The sequence below is a fragment of the Myxocyprinus asiaticus genome, chromosome 6, assembly GCF_019703515.2.
Source record: "Myxocyprinus asiaticus isolate MX2 ecotype Aquarium Trade chromosome 6, UBuf_Myxa_2, whole genome shotgun sequence".
NCBI classification, from domain to species: domain Eukaryota; kingdom Metazoa; phylum Chordata; class Actinopteri; order Cypriniformes; family Catostomidae; genus Myxocyprinus; species Myxocyprinus asiaticus.
The window spans coordinates 38331880-38353835 of NC_059349.1; the positions used below are offsets into that span (position 1 = coordinate 38331880).

Consider the following 21956-nt stretch of genomic DNA (forward strand, 5'->3'; position numbering starts at 1 on the left):
CTGAGACAAAAAAGGCATATCGTCACAATCGAACGTGTAAGTGGACGCATTTCTTAGAGATATATGGACGATAAGCGCAGCCATACCATTGGAAAACTGATAAATACACAACAAATATATAGGATGTATATAATCAGAGACACTCCAACATAGGGCACAACACCACTTGTATGCATCCTGGGCACTTTAAATAATGAGGATGATTTAAGACGCAACTTTACAAAGTTTACCACACTTATAGTAACTACACTCAAATGCCCCGAGCACTGTCAGCATTCTTCAACATTCAAGTTGCATTCCTCAATTTATCCCTTTAAAGCACCACAGCTAAAAATATTAAACTCGCTAGTTTGTTGTTGGACGAATAGTGGAACATCCTGTCCAATTTGTAGGATGTGTACCTTTATATGACTTCTGTCCGCATGTTTCACAGTCTTTGTCTTCAGTAATCCTAAGTCATTCAAATGCTCCTAAACAGCTGAATTAAGTTGCTTTTTTTTTGGTAGATACAAGTCTGTTCGATAGAATTCCTGTTATATTTTGGAGTTTGTGTGCAACCCCAGTTTCACGTGAATTGAAAGTTCACATTCAGTAGCGATACCGTATTCAAAAAACACGGTTAAATTAACTGTGACATTTTTTAATCGCAGTATACACTTGTGTATACACAACCGTATACTCATGACATCCCTAGTACGCAAACACGCAAGAACTTAACAGGGATTTTTTTTAACATGGATACCACCAGATGAGTGTGCATGTGTTGTTTCTCATTATCGGCATGGCCTGTGTACACTCAGCTTCTGAGTAATGACCTTTCAAGAGCACACACACATATGTCTGTTTACGGTTCTTTCAAAAGCCGTTTAACACAAACAACTTAAAGTGTGAGCACCTGTTTCCTTGTCACTACTTCACTCGCAACAAAAGGCAAACTTTGGGGCTAAAAACGCACAGTAAATAAGCTTCAAGCTTTATGCATGTATTTCAAACCATTAAGAATTACATCATCCCAGGAAGTAACATTACAGCTTACTTTAGGGCTGGGCCTTTCATCCATTTGACAATATTTAATATCTCGAAATTTATGTACAGTTGAAGTCACATGTTTACATACACCTTAGCTAAATACATCTAAACTCAGTTTTTCACAATTCCTGACATTTAATCATAGAAAACATTCCCTGTCTTAGGTCAGTTAGGATCACTAAATAATTTAAGAATGTGAATGATTTAGTAGAGAGAATGATTTATTTCAGCTTTTATTTCTTTCATCCCATTCCCAGTGGGTCAGAAGTTTACATACACTTTGTTAGTATTTGGTGGCATTGCCTTTAAATTGTTTAACTTGGGTCAAATGTTTTGGGTAGCCTTCCACAAGCTTCTCACAATAAGTTGCTGGAATTTTAGCCTGTTTCTCCAGACAGAACTGGTGTAACAGTCAGGTTTGTAGGCCTCGTTGCTCGCACATGCTTTTTCAGTTCTGCCCACAAATGTTCTATCGGACTGAGGTCAGGGCTTTGTGATGGCCACTCCAATACCTTGACTTTGTTGTCCTTAAGCCATTTTGCCACAACTTTGGTGGTATGCTTGGGGTCACTGTCCATTTGGAAGACCCATTTGCGACAGAGCATTAACTTCCTAGCTGATGTCTTGAGATGTTGCTTCAATATATCCAAATAATTTTCCTTCCTCATGATGCCATCTATTTTGTGAAGTGTACCAGTCCCTCCTGAAGCAAAGCACCCCCACAACATGATGCTGCCACCCCATGCTTCACGGTTGGGATGGTGTTTTTCGGCTTCCAAGCCTCACCCTTTTTCCTCCAAACATAATGATGGTCATTTTGGCCAAACAGTAACATTTTTGTTTCATCAGACCAGAGGACATTTCTCCAAAAAGTAAGATCTTTGCCCCCATGTCCACTTGTAAACTGTAGTCTGGCTTTTTTATGGCAGTTTTGGAACAGTGGCTTCTTCCTTGCTGAGCAGCCTTTCAGGTTATGTCGATATAGGACTCGTTTTACTGTGGATATAGATACTTGTCTACCTGTTTCCTCCAGCATCTTCACAAGGTCCTTTGCTGTTGTTTTGGACTGATTTGCACTTTTCGCACCAAGCTACATTCATCTCTAGGAGACAGAGTGCATCTCCTTCCTGAGAGGTATGATGGCTGCGTGGTCCCATGGTGTTTATACTTGTGTACTATTGTTTGTACAGATGATCGTGGTAACTTCAGGCATTTGGAAATTGCTCCCAAGGATGAAACAGACTTTTCTGAGGTCTTTGCTGATTTCTTTTGATTTTCCCATGATGTCAAGCAAAGAGGCACTGAGTTTGAAGGTAGGCCTTAAAATACATCCACAAGTACACCTCCAATTCAGTACACCTCCTATCAGAAGCTACTTGGCTTACTGTCTAAAGGCTTGACATCATTTTCTGAATTTTCCAAGCTGCTTAAAGGCACAGTTAACTTGTATGTTAAATGTATGTAAACTCTGACCCACTGGAACTGTGATATAGTCAATTAAAAGTGAAACAATCAGTCTGTAAACAATTGAAGGAAACATTACTCATGTCATGCACAAAGTAAATGTCCTAATCGACTTGCAAAAACTATAGTTTGCTAATATGAAATATGTGGAGTAGTTAAAAAAAATTTGTAATGACTTCAACCTAAGTGTATGTAAACTTCTGACTTCAACTGTATTTGCTTTGAAACAGCTTAAAACATTGTTTTTCGTTTGTTTGCTTGTTTGTTTAATCAGAGAAACAATCATTTTGACCAACCAGCCACTGACTTTATTCACAGAAGCGCCATATTTTTTGAAGGGATTGAAACTTAGTCTCACTTAGAATTAGTCTCTTCAATGGGTTGTACTGTTGTTTAAAGTGTTTTGGATCATTACATTGACAATTTCAGACTGTCAGTCAATTGTCAGAAGACTAAAAACACTCTAGAAAACATTAATTTGATGTGAAAATTAGATCTGATTTAAGAGCTTTATACAGTGCATGCCACTGAAGAGACAGCAAGTCCATCCCTCACAGCCTCGTTTTCATTCAAGTCATAAAAAAAAATCAAATATGGCGCCACTGTGTATAAATAGTAATAAAAAGGAATATTTATCTACATCTATCTTACTAAAATATTCTAATAAAAAATACGACATGGTTCTGAAATCGATCAATCAAACCATCTTTGTCTTTATGACTAGTCAAGTCAAATGATTATTTAAATGACAAACTCTTAATTTGTAAAAAAAAAATTTATAAAAATTGTAAAGCTTAATTTTATACCACCCGCAAAATCATCAAAATTACTTTTACTATTCAAATAAAATATGAATATTAAATATAAAACCCAGCCCTAGATTACTGCAAAATGTCAGAAAGCTTTAATCAACTATAAAAATAATTGAGAAATATGAGTTTGAAACTCATAGTTTCAAACTCATAGAATTTGAGAGGGGAAAAAAGGATTTGAGGCAAATCGTGTGCGAGGGCAGGTGCAAGACACTGCCAGACAGTCAGTAGCTCGCCAGTTAACAGCCCGCTGTGCGCAGTGAAGGTGTCACTGACTCAGCTCACATTTCTGGGAGTTTGATATCTCACCCTTAACCAAGTGGATCTGAGACGATCCCTGAGGGAGTTTAGCGTGTACATGTGAATCAATTTCATTAGTGTGTGTTAAACAAAAGTGGGCTGAGTGTTACAATGTGTTTGTGTGTGTCAGGGTGACATCAGTCTGTGTAGCAGATGTGTCTGTATGACTGATAGACTCAAGGTCTGTCTCAGGCTGTTTCAGTACATAAAGTATGTGTGTAGTGGTTGGGGGGGGAGGAATGTGGTTTGGGTGCTAGACGAGACACCAGACGGTATTTCCTGCACACTTGCATAAGCACACAGGAGAGACCGGGGCTTTTCTTCCTCTCTCAGACAGCACACAGTGTATGCCTGAGATCACTCAATCACATCATCACTAACTAAAATTATTCTGTCTACTGGAACATTTCCACACTATCTAAAATCATTAACTGCTGCCACTTGTATTAGAAAAAAATAAAAAAAAAACAATTCTGACAGCAGCAACAGGGGGTCAATCTTTGTCTAACATGTGCCAGCACAACAAAAAAGCTTTGGATTGCTGGCTTGGTCAAGGGGGTCATGAGACATAGCTGGTCAATGGTAGTGAAACAATCCAGACCTTTTTTCCTGTATAGGCTGACTTTTCAATAGATTTTAGTTCACTAGTACACTTTGTTGGGGTTTTTTCTTTAAAGGTTGTATCATGAAAGTGGAAGAATCTCCAGTGTTCTGACTTTAAATTAGTGCTTGTTAATGATCCAATGTGGGCATTTCCCAATGCAACTACATTAGTACAATCCCCCCCACCCACGGTGACCCTAGTCTGACCTGGGAGGCAGATAATGTACTTCCCCTTCAGCCAGACCAACTGGACTTCCCTACACATCCCCACTGAGCTAGCGTCACCTGCCCCATACCACCCCATAAAATTGGGTCAACACTAGTTTATCAAAACAACTGCAAAGAGCACATGCTGCCTTGCCCAGACTATTGCAAAAACAACCTCCTTTGCACATTTCTTTCACACATCACCATCTGCTCATGTACAAATCCACTACAAATCAACATTGAGCAAAACTTGACCCCAACAAGCAATGGAGTCTAAATGAAAACAACATGGAAGTAAAGACAAATCACTCACTTTGTCCAGAGACCTCTTTAGCTGATAGTGAAACTTCTCCTTCATCTCATCCAACAGCTGTTTGAGTTGGGGCTCCTCTGACGTGCCCTCATGCTTGCGGCTCAGCTGTAGGTAGCAGGGCCACTTAGCTGAATCGAAGCCCCAGTGGCAGGTCCTCTTGTCGGGGGACTTGTGCGAGTGCATTACAAAGTTCTGTGGGGAAAAGAGCAGCTGGCATTCCATACACTGAATACAGGGGGCGTCTAGCTGGACGTAGAACTGGGGTACAAACAGGCCTTGGCACTTGCCCAGACACTGGTGCTCCACCTGGAAACTGGCCTCACTCTCCTTAAGCAGGCCTTGACCTGTCAGTTTGCTGTTGTGGTCGGCCGGGAGGACAGCCCCTGGACGGAGCAGGGCGTTACAGAGCCTCTGGGCATCAGTCAGGGTGATGAGGCCACAAGAAGGTGCATTAAAAGGCAGGATGCCCAGCACCTTGAGAATATGCAGCTGTTCGGCATCACAGCGGGAGCAGTAAACATAAAGTTCGTCACACACTGCATTGATTTGCTGCAGAGAGAAGTCTCGCAGAACTGAATTGAGTACCTGGGGCAGACAGAGGCGCTTCTCGCCCCCCACGACAAAGCAGGAGATGGACTCTCCTTCTAGAAGAGAGTGAGTAAGCTCTGTGGAGCTGTCGCAGGGAACCAAGAGAGGGCCGCCTCCAAGGACTGAAGGAGATGGTATGGGAGCCATGCCAGCAGGAGAGGCACACTCTTGAGCAGATTTTGCTGAGAAAGCAGCAGGACCTCCCAGGGAGCTCTGGCTGCTTAGAGTGAATTGAGCCAGTGTGTGCTTGAGTCCGGCGCTAAGATCTAATGCCTTGGAAGCTCCGACGACATGGAACTGCCTCCCCTCAATTTCCATTTCAGAGCTGGTGTGCTCCTCGCGCTCCTTCTTTACCTTCAGGGGTTTCGGGACAGTCTCTAGACTGTTACGTTTCAAGTGCATCTCTGCCATTACCCGTTTTTTAATGGGTGCATCCTCCAGCCGCTCCCTGTACAGCCTTTTCATGTTGCCTTTGAATGACGTCAGGTCTTTAAAAGGGGTTTTCAGACTTGTCTGGGGGCTGGCCATATTCGTACACAGATTACTGGTCTTGTTTGGATGGAAAATATTCGGTTGTTCTATAAACACTACACTTTTCGTTCTCTCCTTTCTCAATATTAAAGGCTGCAAATCATTTTACCTGGTTACATGCATGATGCCAGCATGATGGTGACAGAAAGGTCTAGTCTGTTACCTGTTAATAAAAAAAAAATAAAAAGAAAAAATGTATTAAGACATTTTGTGAAAATAGATTTTTTAAAAATTGCCAGATCTTAATGAATGAGATAACAGTGATCATAAAAAAAAAAAACCACAGAAAAAAAAAAGAATCCGTGTCAACCAACAATGAAAAAAAAATTACTAGTTAGATTTACCTAATTTTTATTTTGCAAGTTTTTGCACATAGTTTTTCTAAATAAATCTTAATGGTATAAAATAAGTAAAATCTACTTAACTTCATGACATAATATTGCTTAAAGTGAGTGAGTAAACAAACATTTTAGTAAATACCGAAACATTTATTTACAAATAAATAAAAGTAACATTTAAATAAAAGTATTATTAGAACATGTAACGTTTTGATCTTTTCTTACAAACAGGTTTAATCATGTACCACATGACATATGGAAGCCTTCCAAAGGGAAGCTTAATGCACGTTATATAGTCTATAAGACAACATTGTCTTGCATTACTGGTGATAAAAATAATTTGTTGCACAAACACCATGACAGTGACAATTAACAAATACTTTTTTTGATAATGAACAGGTAATTGAGGAGAAAATAAATGTCAGACTGCACAAAACAAGAAGTTACCAAATGCAACACCAAAATTAACAACAAAAATGGTGTAAATAAACTTGCAAAGTAAAACCATGCAAGCTCATTATTTATTCAAGCTTAGTGCATGCTGGGAACACCAGCTTCGAAAAGTTAAGTAAAATTGTATTTACCAGTGAAATTTAAACAAATTAGCAAATAAATATGACAAGGTTTTCTATTTTAGGATTGATACATGATGACACATTGTTTAGATAAACAATCATAAATAATATTTACTTGAGCATTCATTTTTACATGTATGAATGTAGAATTTACTTAATATTTTCAAGTTCATGCTTTAACTTAATAAATGGGTCATTGAGAAATAAAGTTGTCCGGGGTGGTAAAAATTAGAAATATTTTAAAAATCTAATTTAAAACATGTGTCAAATCTTTGAGTTCATGTTGTTTTTACAACTTTTTGAAAAAAAATATTGCATTTTCTAAAAAAAAATAAAAACATTTTTTTAAAATAAATAAAAATAATTACTTTAAAAATGTCACATGGTGTAACCATCAAGTAAAAGGTATTAAAATAGTTTCCTTGAACCTTGAATACATGAGTGTTTGCAACTTAATCATTAATTTCAAAAATGTTTTCAAACATGTTTCACAGTGAAAAATATTTTTTACAAATATCATGCATTTTTAAGTAAAGAATATCAAGGAGTTTTCTCATAGTTGCACCAAATGTGCCTTTTCATTAAAATGTCAAAATATTGATATTTTATGATATGACAAAATAATGATTTGTTTTTAAAACTCTCACACAGTCTTGTGGGTCTAAAGAGGTCTTCTCGGTTTTATGATTTTTGTCACATGACAACAAAATTTATACCTACATGTTGGTGGACATAAGTTTTTCAAACATTAATCATATTTTTAAATAAAATGGTTTCACTGCTTATTTTTTTAAGAAATAATAATAAAAGATTATTCTGCACTACTCATGCCAACATTTCTTTTTTCAAGAATTTCAGCTTTAATGAGACTTTGACTTTTCTTTACGGTTTCTGGACGGTTGCACCACAAGAAATTTTTTTTAGTTTAAGCCCCAGAAAAAAATTTGAACTCAGTAACTGAAAACATGTTCATCACAGAAGAGGTGTATTCAATTAATTGTTGCATGTGAATTGCACTTGTAAAGCATTTTTGAATAATTTATTAGATGTGGACAAAAATATGAGTGTCACATCATTGACCCAAATATAAAAGTACTTGATCTTTTCTGCTATATTTATTTAACTTCAAAATTACTTTTTTCAGTGACACCAACAGAATGTGCTATTTCTGTCAGGGCAAACATTCATTTCATTTTGTATTGTGTTCAACCTGGGAACTAGACTTCAGGACAACATTTTCACCTCATCAAGCTAATCTCATTTGAGATTTGTATTGATCTAAACCCAGTTCCTTGGTAGTTTAAGACGCGGTTGTGGTCTACTAACAACATGTCGAATCCATCAAAACCGTAATCGAGTTAATAGATTAACAATGTAGATAACCACAATTATTTAAAACTAATAAATGACTAATGATCAATCGTTAATCCTGTTTTACCACTGCAGACTTGAAATAAGATGTAATAGCTATACATTATAACAACATTTGACTATAATGTGAAATTAGTTAAATTAACACACCACCTATAGAGGAAACGCTGACTGAATATTTCGATCGCAGAGAAAAGACTGACTAACACTGACGGAAACGGAATTTCCGAGCATGAATATGAAGGCAAAATGAGCGATCACAGCCCAAAAATCAGCGCGTGCTAATGCTGAAAAACACGCTTTCTTCTCTTCCACGAACGTGAAACGAAGCGCAAATGCAATTCGACCAAAATTAACACGGTACCAAAAAGCCAAAAATACAATTTCCTCGAAATAAAACATCAATTTTGTGTGGTCTGCTTCACCAAGGCTGAGACTGACCCTGACCGCAGACGTTTCGTTTCCTCATAAAATCTTGTTCAAGCAAACACTGACAAAAAATAGTGTCTATTTTTACCCCAAAGGGACAGTGTCACACTTTTACACCCGCAAGGACACCGCGACTCTGTCCCCGCCTCTATCCGTCTCTCCCCTCTCCTCCTCCGGCAAAAGCTACGCTGGGCGCTCGCGGTGCGACCAGGAGACCATCATTATGACTACAGAAATGATGTCCAACATCATACATGCTCATCTGGGATATTAAAGCCCAACCATGTGAAACGAGCTAAATGACAGCGAGCCATTTTCCAAGCCATAAGTAGACTGAAACCTGACCCCCCCCCCCCAAAAAAAAAAATCTTTATTATTTTAAATATTAAACACCTGAGACATAATGTTGAGCTGTCCTCTGTTCGGTGATTTGTTAAATCCTCAGCTTGAGCTTTCACCACGACGATGCGTCTCGTATCTGTGAATCTGGGCATGTTTAAACATATAAGCATATAAGCGTCCATTTAAAATGGCACATCAAAACAAATATTTCAAACAGCCATACACTACATCTTCCTAAATTACCAGCTAAATAACAGCACCTAAACCTGTTTCCTCATCTTAAAAAAATGGGCTCGTACAACCAGCGTTAGCAGTGAGGCTAGCAGAGCAGGGGTAAACGTTTAAACCCTTTAGCACTCGCTAACCGGGCTTTTTCGAGCCCGAAATAAACCTCACATACATACTAAAAAAATAACCAACAGCGTTTTAAAAACAACCAGAGCCTCTGTTGAACCACATAATAAATGAACACAGCGTATAGGTAGAAATGTTGACGGGTCTTTTAAAGAGACTTGCCTCAGGATGATCGCTCCGGGTCCGCTGTCTCTCTCTCCTTCGATCTGTCTAACCGTCAACAACACGCGCACAGACTGAAACCCTTCAGACAGCGCTAGCGTCACAGCGAGAGAGCGCACGAGCAGAGCGGATGTAGCGCGGGCGTGTCTGTCTGTCTGTTTGCCGCCCTCCTCAATGTCTTGGTGAAGTTCAGACTTGTTTAGCTTTAGTTATAAAAGCAGAAGTGTTTTTATATGTTTATCGTTTGTAATGTGCCATCAGTGATTAAATGGCTAAACGTGTCCCTGTCGCAGTCTAGTCTTTTAGGTGTTACATATGACGAATGGATAGCAGCTTTGTTAAATATTAGGTTTCGAAATAAGGGAGATTCGTCGTCTACGGATAGGGTAGCCTATATTAGGTAGGTTAATCTAAATTAGCCTCCTGGGACATTTTATATAGTTCAAACTTTATGTTGAATTTGTTAAATATGAATCACTCTAGCTTGAAGGGGACAGAGAAGAGTAAATGGAAACTGAAATGTTATTAAAGGAATATTCCGAGTTTAATACAAGTGAAGCTCAATTGACAGCATTTGTGGCATAATGTTGATTACCACAAAACCTCATTTTCTTTAAAAAAAAAAAACGTTTTTAAACGTTAAAATACTCACTGTTTCAAACATATAACCACAAGACGTGAACAATATGCATGTTAACATGATTTTAGTATGATAAAATTGCTTGCTAACCTTTTCTGTGTTAAGTTATATCCAATTTTACAACTTCGTTGCCATGACGACGTTACGCAGTAAAACCTAACACGAGGAAATTATGATTTAAACTTTACAGTTCAAATAATACATGAGTTTTAACAGAAAAATGTATGCAAGTGCATTTATAAAATGATATGCTTCGGACAGACGTGACGCCATGCGAGGTTCGGACGTGTGAACGCAAGCTCTGCGCACTTTGCTAGTTTTAATACTTTTCATGTCATAAACCAGTAAGATTTGATACACCCTGATCCTTAAGTGTTCTAGGGAGACAATATGTCAAATAATTCAAAATTCTCAGGCTCTGGAGACATTAAAAGACACTTAAGTGCTCAAGCTGACGCCCCCGCCCGCCCGGAGGCCGCAGACCAGGGAGTCAATTTGGCCGTAGAAGTGAAGGAGATTCGGTGTGAATTGCTGAACGTGTCTGCAGTGCTGGCGAAGGTCGTTGCTGACTTGGAGGATCTTGCTGTAATACGTCAATCAATCACTTCCATGGATACGAAATTCACTGATATGGTTACAAGAGTGGCGGAGGTCGAGAAACAGATCGATTATCTGGAGTCATCGGAGAGGGAATTAGCTGCGAATCTGCTAGCGACCAAAGTAGATTTGGAGCGCCTCTGGGAAAAGTTGGAAGACTTACAGAATCGTAGCTGGCAAAATAACGTCCGTATTGTTGGAATTCCATAAGCTGGAAATCGAGCGAGCTCACAGTGTTCCAGCTCGGTGATCTGTTGAGGGAAATAGGCCCCGATCAATTCTGGCCAAATTTCTGAGATCTCGTGTTACGCGAGGAGTAAAGGAAGGCTTTCTTGGAAGAACCACAGCATTTTGCGAAGTCAACAAGAGAGAAACCTGATCGATTCAAGGAATGCAAGAAACTCTTACATCAATGGAAGGTCGCTTTTGCACTGATGTTCCCAGCCAAATTGAGAATGGATGCTAAGGATGGCTGTAAAACATTTATATGCCCACAACAAGCACTGTCCTTCATAAAGTCAATGGAGTGAGTAAGTTATTTTGTGGTACTCATGTTGCAGCGAGTGGGCCTGACTCACTGAACATTCACTTGACCGTCTGAGGAAGCTGAGCGCCTTTTTTGTTTCTTTTTGTGCTGGTTCCGCCTAGCGGCTGGAGTTGTTTTGTGTAGCAGCACTCCTTCGGGACAGTGTTGTGGATGAATCTGCACATTCTTTGTGCTTTGTGCTATTGGTTGGAGTTTGTTTTGTGGAGTATTTCTTGCAGGACTTTGGAGTGATGGGACATCTGTTGCACTCATGTAGCAGTTGAATGGGCCGGCTCACTGAACATTTGTTTGACTGTCCGAGGAAACATAAATTTTTTTTGAATGTATATATATATATATATATATTTTATTTTATTTTTTTTAAATTATTTTTTTGTTTTTTTGTTTTGTGTGTGTGTGTGTGCTGGTTCTGCTAGAGGCTGGAGTTTGTTTTGTGGAGGAACACACCTTCGGGACAGTTATGTGGATGAATCTACACGTTCTTTGAGTTTTTCCGCCTATTGGCTGGAGTTTGTTTTATAGATTATCTTCTGTTGTGTAATTCTGTTTTACAAATTTTGTATAGAAACACTGGACTTCGGCAATCCGATGGCAAAGTTGTCGCGGGGGCTCTCGTAGGCGTACATGGACTGTTTGAGTTTAGAGGGATGGACGCCTGTTGCCGCTGTCGTGAGCACGGGGTTAATGCACACGTTTTTCTTTTTTCTGTTTGTTTAGTTCTGGGGGAGGCTCGGGGTTTGATTGTTGCCCTAATGTGGAATGTGGTCTTTATAATTTTATTTTTGACACACAATCTATTTTTTCTAATATGTCAAAATGTCAAATGTTAATATGTTAATATTGTCTCTCTCCACGTGGAATGTGAATGCGTTGGGGCACCCCATAAAAAGAAGGAAGGTTATTTCTCTTCTTAAACAAGAAATATGACATAGTGTTTCTTCAAGAAATGCATCTTTCCCCACAGGAAGCTGAAAAATTTGGGAAGATATGGGGTGGACATGTTTTCTTTAGTGCTGACTCAAGTAAGAGCAGGGGAGTCATTACACTGATAAGTAAACATCTACAATTCAAATGTCTCAAACAGATTAAAGATAAATTAGGAAGAGTCATTGTTGTTTTAGCAAGAATTCAGGGGCAAAGTCTGATTTTGGCTAATATTTACTCACCTAATGCTGATCAGGACTTTTTTATAGATCTTGAAGGGATGTTGCAAACCGCTGGCACCCCTCATGATATAATATTGGGAGGAGACTTTAATCTATTGATGGATTCAGTCCTTGATCATAGTGAAGCAAAAGTGTGTAAGCCCCCTAGAGCAACATCGACGCTTCACAGGATGTGCAAAAATCTTGGTCTTACAGATATTTGGAGACTTTTGAACCCATCCGGTAGGGACTGTAAATTTTTTTCATCAGTCCATAAGATTTATTCTAGAATATATATATATATATATATATATATATATATATTTATATCTAAGTCCCTCATTTCATCTGTTGTTGATTGCTCAATTGGAAACATCTTAGTCTCTGATCACACTCTAGTGAGTTTAGAGGTGCTGCAACATGCGGAGAAAAGGAAATCATATAGTTGGCGCTTTAATGTATCCCTTTTGCTAAATCCTGAATTCCAACAAATGTTTTCAATGTTTATATGGAGACCAACTGGTCCTCAGTATCCTCTGTGGGTGTGGCTTGGGAGGCACTTAAGGCAGTTCTTAGGGGTCGGATCATACAGTATGCCTCATTCATCAAAAAATCCAAAGCACGAGAACTCGTGGATTTAGAAGGGAATATTAAAAGCGCAGAGGCAGAGCTGAAGCGCCGAATGTTGTCTGATGGCCTCAGAGAATTGACTCGATTGAAATACAGATATAGTACTATTTTGTTGTGGAAGGTGGAGTTTTGGCTATTCAGGGCAAGACCCTTGAGTCGGGGGACAAAGCAGGGAAGCTTTTGGCTAGATATATAAAGCAGAGAGAGTCTTTTTCTACAGTTCCCTCAGTGAAATCTGCTGGTGGTGAAATTTTTATCTCGGCCATTGATATTAATAATGCTTTTAAGAATTCTATCTTGATCTTTATAGTTCCATGTCCTCGTCTACTGATGAAGATATTAGAAACTTTGTGGAACCATTAGATCTTGCTAAACTGAAGACTGAGCAAAAAAATTATCTTGATTCTGAGATAACCTTGGAGGAGCTTGGCGAGGTAATTAAGGCCATGCCTTCAGGCAAGGCTCCGGGGCCAGATGGCTTTGCCGCTGAATTTTTTAGATCTTATGCTACAGAACTTGCTCCACTTTTGTTAGAAGTTTATACGGAATCATTAAGGAATGGAAAGCTTCCACCAGCCATGACACAGGCCCGGATCAGTCTGATTCTTAAAAAGGACAAAGATCCAAGCGAGTGTAAGAGTTACCGTCCAATTTCCCTGATCCAGCTAGACATAAAAATATTGTCAAAAATTCTGGCTAATCGATTAAGTAAAGTTATGACACCTCTTATACATATAGATCAGGTGGGGTTTATCTGGGGCCGTAGCTCTTCTGATAACATTTGGCATTTCATCAGTATTATGTGGTCAGTGGCAAATGATCAGACTCTGGTCACTTCCATCTCACTTGATGCCGAAAAGGCGTTTGATATGGTAGAATGGGATTATCTTTTTAAGATTTTGGAAATATAAGGGTTCGGGAATTCTTTTATTGGATGGATTAAGTTACTTTATAGACACCAGGTGGTGGCGGTACAAACAAATGGATTAATTTCAGATTATTTTACTCTTGATAGGGGCAACCAGCAGGGTTGCCCTCTTTCCCCATTATTGTTCTGTCTTGCCCTGGATCCATTAGCAGCTGCGATAAGAAGGGAAGATGACTTTCCAGGAGTGATGGCGGGTGGTGTGGCGCATAAGCTTTTGCTTTACGCAGATGATATTTTATTATTCGTCTCCGACCCTACTAGAGCTATGCCTTATCTCCATAGAATTATTCATTCCTTTTCTAAGTTCTCAGGATACAGAGTCAACTGGTCTAAATCCAAAGCTTTGGCTCTGACAGCATACTGCCCAGAAACTGCTTTCCAGCAGGGTGCCTTCCAGTGGCCCAAACAGGGCATTAAGTATTTGGGCATTTTATTCCCAGCAAATTTGTCTGATTTAATTAGAGTTAATTTTAAACACCTTAATAAAAAGATTTTCGAGCGAAGTGAGCAGGTGGGCTTCATTACATTTATCAATGATTGGGAAGGTTAAGGTTATTCAAATGAATTGTATTCCAAAATGTAACTACCTGCTTCAATCTCCCCCTCTCTTATTTCAAGCAATTTGATAGCATAGCGAAGTCCTTCATTTGGAATGGTAAGCGTCCTAGGTTACATTTTAATACGTTACATAGGCCGATTGACAAACGTGGGCTAGGCCTACCCAAGATTTTGTTTTATTATTATGCATTTGGTCTCAGACATTTGGCTCATTGGTCGCTTCCACCTGATAGAGCCCCTCCCTGGTTTTGTATTGAACAGGAAGTTCTTGCCCCTATTTCGCCATTGCAAAGCCTTTCTATCAAACTAATCGGAGAAGATAAGTTACACCCCGTTATCTCACATTTGCACTCAGCATGGCAAAAGTGTCCAGAGTGTTTAATTCTAAAAAAACGTCAAGTCTGCATCTAGAGATGCAAGGGTGCGCCTTATGCAATTCAAGATTTTACATAGATTCTGTTGGACCCCCTTTGTATTTTATAGGCTTTTCATGTGAACCATGCTCTGTTTCGAACTAAACTGCCAGTGTGAAAGCACCATTAAAGACACCCACCTTCTGGTAATGCCAATCAGAAGATGGAGACACAAGCCATGTTTTTTGGGTGTGTGTCAAGATCCAAGAATTTTGGTTGAAGATTCAGAGTTTTATGTGTGACGTTTTGGGCACTCAAATTTCATGTTACCCCAGACTCTGTATTTTGGGCAATCATAAATTTGGGGGATAAACACATAAGAAATTGGGTTCTGACCAGCATTATGATTGGCAAGCAAATTATTTTAAGGGGATGGAAATCGGATGGAGCACCCTCATTTCCGGAGTGGTGTGTGGAGATGGGGAAAGTGACTGCTTTCGAGGAGGGGTCAAGCAGAATGTTGGGGGTTTGGAATTTGTTTGATAGGAAATGGGGCAAGTACTTAGTGTTTTTGGGGGACTCTCGTGGAGGGGCTGTGGAGAGAGTAGTTTAGTTTTATTTATATATCATTATTTATATATATATATATATATATATATATATATATATATATATATATATATATATATATATTATTATTATTATAATTTTTATTTTTTTATTTTTTTGGTGTGTGTGTCTTCTTATTTGTGACCACAGGGGTGTTCATGGGGGTTAAATGTTAAATGTTGATTCAATGTATATATGTTGTGTTTTTTCTTTTTATATGTCTATGAATCAATAAAAAAATGTAATTGAAAAAAAAAAGAAAGAAAAAAAATTATATGCTTCACATTTCTGCTTTTTAACCCTCCAAAAATTTGCCCCATTGACTTCCATTGTAAATCCCTCACTGTAACCTCGCCTCGATGTAGGGGTGGACCGGGAAGAAAAATCGGCCCTGGATATTAAATAAAAAGCGTTCCAAAATGGCCCCCTTCGGCATATCGCGGTGCCATTTTTCGGCTGATCCATCAGGAAAAGTCCCGGTTCTCCCTATGGCCAGTCCACCCCTGCCTCGATGTTTGCTTTTTTTTTTCTTTAAAGAAAAAAGGGATGAGTCGAAATTTGATTGAGCTTAACTTGTATTGAACCCCAAATATTCCTTTAATGCTACTTCCATGAACTTATAGTGTTCCTACAGTCATGGAAAACTTTTTTAAAAGTATTTTTAAAAATTGATGTTTAAAGTCCTGGAAAAGACATGTAAATTAATCAACTTATTGTCATGTATTTTAATGAAAAATGAAGGGCTACTTGAACAGATGTCTGTAAATGTTTTGGAGTAATGACACAGGCTATGTGAAATCAAATCAGAAATGTTGCCTAGAATTAAATTCCTTCAATCTTACACATCAAATGCCATATTTCTGTGTATGCATGAGCAACGCCTTACCAAAGACATACCAAAAACATTTAGAGCAAAAGTCTGAGGTCCTTCAAATTAAAGGGAGTATTTTGGAGCAAAGGTTACGTCAACAGGTTTTTCATCTTTAGAACCGTACACATGAGTGCTTTAAAATAACATAATCTGTATGTTTGACTTGAACTAATTATAAACCACCCAGACATGTTTATAGACATTAGTTTGAGTAATGCTTGCATAAATGTTGTGGGTTCCTTTTGCCAAGGACATTAAGTAATAGCACTAGAACAATTCTGTGGCTGAGCACATCCATAAGTTTGCTCTATCCATGGGGCTTCCACCATCCAATGGGCTTCTTTATTTCAATGAACCTATGATAGGGTGCTGGGATCACCTTTGGACCAGTATCCATCTCTGTGTGAGCCATTTGTTAGGTGTCATTTAAATGTTAAATGGGAGAGGCAGAGCTATGAGGGTCTGAATTCACCCAGTCCTTTCACAAACACCAATTTCATTAACACTTTTAAAGTCTTCTCCACCACAATGACCCAGGTCATATTCAGGCAAGACAGGTTTTTGAAGATTTAAATAGTTTTGATGTGCTTAGAGGTGTTGTGTTTTTGTTTAGACTGAGTGCTCCTACAAAAGAGCAAGGGGTTGCATTGACACTTACAAAGAAAAATCTAACATTTTTAAAGCTCAGAGTAGTGTTGTGCATTTGTCAGAAAATCTAAAAGACCAAAGATTTTAGCTGAAATCAGCTTTTTGGATTTTATTGGTATTTTTCACTGTCTCAGAGGAATTCAATTCTCATGTAACCTCTCAAGACAATGTACTGTTCCGATTTGGCTCCATAATCAAAAGAAACAAACAAGAAATTATATTTTGCTTAGATAAGATGAAGCCTATTTTAGGACCATTAAAAGTTTTTATGTTGTGACATAATTTTCATTATAATTATATTTTACCCCCCATTTGCCATTACCACAACACGAAAAAAGATTTACATCGTGATACTCTCATTATCGCAATGTGAAAAAAAAAAACACCGTAAAGTATTTATACATCATAGTACTACCTTGGTACTGCCTTTCATTCTTGCTAATTTTAAAAGGGTCATGAAATGGAGAATAACATTTTCCTTGATATTTAGACATATAAGAGGTAACTGTACCATAAAAACATACTATCATTTTCAGAACTCAAAATTTCCTCCCCAGTCTAAAAAGAGCATTTATAGTTTCCATCCTGCTGAAACATCTGATTTTTAAACCTGTCTGTTTGTGACGTCAAGAAACATAGCTCATTTGCATTTACACCCCACAACATGCGTTATCGTCATGGTGCTTGCGCAGGCCAAGTGTGGCCTAACTATTTGTGAACACAAAAGAGGACCCATCTGAATCCGTGTATCATTCGTTTATTTCAATTAGGAATTAAAATCAGAAAAACAAAAAAGGACTTATTTCATTTTTCGTTTACAAAACCAATATTAAAAAACTTTGTTTTTTGTAATTTCGATTTAATGCTCAAGTTAAAAATAGGAAATTGGAAAAATAGCCATGGGACAATCCACTGTGCGTTTTGATTATTAGATTTCACTAATATATGGCAATCTCTCTCTGTAGATGTCCCCCTCTCTTATTTCAAGCAAACTGATAGCATACCGAAGTCCTTCAAACACAAAGACAAATGTGGGCTAGGCCTACCCAAGATTTTGTTTTATTATGCACTCGTCTCAGACATTGGTCGCTTCCACCTGATAGAGCCCCTCCCTGGTTTTGTATTAAACAGGAAGTTCTTGCCCCTATTTCGCCATTGCAAAGCCTTTCGATCAAACTAATCTGAGAAGTTACATTACACCCCGTTATCTCGCATTTGCACTCTGTATGGACAAAAGTGTCCAGAGTGTTTAATTCTGACATTTATTTAAATGTTGCCTCAAGCATATGACTGAACCCTAAATTATGTATTAATAAGTCCCCTTTCTGCTGGTCAGAGTGGATTGTGAGGGGGGTTACTACACTCGGTGACCTGTATGAGAGTGGAGTGTTGAGATCTTTTAAAAATTTGGTTCAACATTTTGGGATTCCCAGATCTCAGTTCTATAGTTATTTACAGCTGCGCCATCTGCTCTGTACTGTTTTTGGGACACACCCCTAAAGTGGCAGATACTCTGGGAGAGGTGATTATTGCTTTTGGAAAAGGTCATGAGGCATCAATGTATTACTCCCTGCTAATTCAGGGTCTGGGGGTCGAAGTTTTAACTTCTATCAAGAGATTATGGGAGAAAGATTTAAACTTGGTAATGGAGGAGGGGGTGTGGGCTAGGATTCTAAAAAACATAAAGTCTGCATCTAGAGATGCAAGGGTGCGCATTATGCAATTCAATATTTTATTTAGATTCTATTGGACCCCCTCTAGATTTTATAGGCTTGGTCTTAAAGACACACCCACCTGCTGGTGATGCCAATCAGAAGATGGAGACACAACCCATGTTTTTTTGGTGATGTGTTAAGATCCAAGGATTTTGGTTGAAGGTTCAGAGTTTTATATGTGACAATTTGGGCACTCAGATTTCATTTTGCCCCAGACTCTGTATTTTGGGCGATGGGGCAGTCATCAATTTGGGGGATAAACACATAAAAAATTGGGTTCTGACCAGTACTATGATTGGCAAGCAAATTATTTTAAGGGGATGGAAGTCAGATGGAGCACCCTCATTTCCGAAGTGGTGTGTGGAGATGGGGAGGGTGGCAGCTTTCGAGGAGGTGTCAAGCAGAAGGTTGGGGTTTTGGGACTTGTTTGATAGGAAATAGGGCAATTATTTCGTGTTTTGGGGGGAATCTCGGGGAGGGGCTGTGGAGAGAGAAGTTTAGTTTGAATTATATATGATTATTATATTTTCTTTTTTGTTTTATTTTTGTGTGTGTGTGTGTGTGTGTGTATTCTTATTTGTGACCGCAGGGTGTGTGTATTCTTATTTGTGACCACAGGGGTATTCGTTGGGGGTCAGGGTGGGGTTGGTGATTGGGGAGGGGGAGGGGGTAATAGTGGGGGTTAAATGTTAAATGTTGATTCAATGTATATATGTTGTTTTTTCTTTGATATATGTCTACGAATCAATAAAAAATGTTAATTGAAAAAAAAAAATGTATATAAGACCGTAAGTATTTACATGGCAGCAAAGAGTACTAATTTCAAGCTCAGATCATTCCGACATCCATGTTTTTGAATGGGAATATGGGTCCTTTACCTCCTGGGTCGTATACGTTACATTTTTGTGTGCCTTTTATTATCGGACAAATGTGAAGGCTATGTGTAAATGCTGAATTTAAATTCACTGGTCGAGCTTTTGAGAGACGAGCATTCATGAACTTCGTTTAACTCATTTTCCATGATGAGCAAGTCCCTCACACCTAAGCTCCCAGAGCAGGGTAAAGTTCATTTTAGGTTCGATATTTTTTGGATATTCGGTGGGAGGAGTTTCAGACGGTCCCTTACACACCATAGGTGAATATCCAATGAATATTGAACCTAAAATTAACTTTTTTTTTTTTTTACCCTGCAGTTAAATGTAAGCCTATATCTTTACAATGTAGGCATATGCTTCAATAGTCTTATGAATGTATGGTTATTTTTGTCATCCCATTTACGAACATGGAGCAACGTCAAAGACAGCAGGTTTACGTGTAGGGCTATCTGGTAAATCTGGCTAGGCCTACTTGATGAGAGAGATAGCTCAGCTGCAATAAGCGTGGCGAGTTTTGGAGAATAAATGGTAAAGAATTTAATATTAACTGAGATGAATTCATCAGAACAATTAAACAGAAGAGAACTTTTATTCTGTCTCACAACATTGAGGAAGACGACGGTGCAGGTTGACCAATCAGAAGAAAGGGGTGTTTCAGGTCCACCCATATGTGCGAATCAAATATTCAAGCCATATATTAGTGAAATCAAATAATCAAAACGCACAGTGTCCCGTGGCTATTTTTCCAATTTCCTATTTTTAACTTGAGCATTAAATCGAAATTACGAAAAACAAGTCATTATTTGTTTTTTAATATTTGTTTTATAAACAAAATATGAATGAAATAACAAGTCGTCTTTTGTTTTTCCGATAATTTAATATGAAATGAATGAATGATACACGGATTCATCTGGACTATTTTTAATTAGTTTTGTATAAAAACGTGCACTAGATCGTTGTGATGTATCTAGTGCCACTTTTAAAAAACACGGTCAAGTTACAAATCTGATAAAAGGAGACCGCAGTCCGTTTCATTCAGCTGCGCTGCTTCTTGCTCTTTTGAGCACAAACGTCCTAGATGCTTCTTGCTCCCATATGTGCTATTTTTAATTGTTGGTGTATGTAAACATGCACTAGATGGACGTCTTTGACCGTTTTGATGCGTTTCCAGTGATGTGCGCATCAGTGTAGGATGATACTGTATGTGTGTGCGTCATTTGGATGTGTGTTCAGCATGGGATTGCTTGTGAACCATAATATGACTCAAACGTTGCAAAGAAACTGTTATTGAAGTATGGGACAGTTAATACCCCTATTATACCCGATTTAAAGAAATTAAGTAAATATTTCAAATGTCATGACTGTTTGATATTTTATAGTGCTGATGTGCTTGAGTGAACAGTTTAATATATTCAGATGCAATGTGTTGGATGTGCGTTATGAAATTTAGTTTTATAATGTTGTGGAGCTTGTTCATTCTATTCCGATTGAGTTTTAAATACTGTATATACCGTATGGCTGTATTCGAGGGGCAGCACGATGTTAGCCAATCATAACAGTTGGTTTTAACATTTAAGCTTAAAGAAGACACTTAGGCCAAAACCAAGCATTTCAGACAGAGGGCTAGAGACAGGGTGGGAAATGATCATATATTACTAAATTTTGGTGCAAAAAAAAAAAAAAAAAAAACCTTTACTAACATTATCAGTGGACCACAGGGAAGAGTATGTCATTAACCCTTTAATGAATTATTTTTACTGTAATGCAATTTTTACAATATGTGTTACGGTAATGAGAATAATCATAAAAATAGGCAATAGAAAAGGTAAAATGTCTGGACACGTTACGGTAATACTAATGACAATTGTAAAATGTGCTTAAGTGTCCTGAAAATAAAGCTTAATGGTCCTAAATGTACAGTATGCTTCATTTTCTGTGTGCAAATGTAATTTCATATTTGTTTTGTATTGATCTGAGGTTAAATACAATCAGGACATTTTCTTGACAGCTTTCTAGAAAATCACTCAGAGTTTGTTTGAGTTGACTTGAAATTAAAGGCAAGGACATGTGCGACATGGTACTTCATCTAAAACAATTTTAAACTAAATGTTTCTAATTCTTGTTATTATTTTGTTTGCAGTAATCATGACCATAGTAATTGAGAATACTAAATTACTATTGGAGAATATTACAAAGTATGCATAGAAAATAGTATTATGTTCTTATAACTCTCTAATTCGTACATTTAAAGTGCTTTTTTTACTTTCTTAAAAGAAACAATGAGTGGTCACGGCACCTAAAATATACACTTTCCCTTATTCACATACATTTTAACCTAAAATGTTGAAACATTAATGGACTTTATTTGTCAATTACCCATTTCCATTGCAACTAAATTAAAATGCTCTACTATTACCTGCAG

General features: G+C 38.1%; 1 protein-coding gene across 1 annotated transcript in view; it reads right to left on the reverse strand.

Moving 5' to 3' along the window:
- LOC127442249 (ski-like protein) overlaps positions 1–9048 on the reverse strand; it is a 38778-nt gene extending 29730 nt beyond the window's left edge. The window contains exons 1-2 of the mRNA XM_051700122.1: positions 8954–9048; positions 4729–6010 (exon numbers count right to left, since the gene is read on the reverse strand). Coding sequence (XP_051556082.1) covers positions 4729–5844 — 1116 coding nt within the window. The 5' untranslated portion in view covers positions 5845–6010; positions 8954–9048. The remainder of the gene's footprint in view (positions 1–4728; positions 6011–8953) is intronic.
- Positions 9049–21956: the final 12908 nt, after the last annotated feature.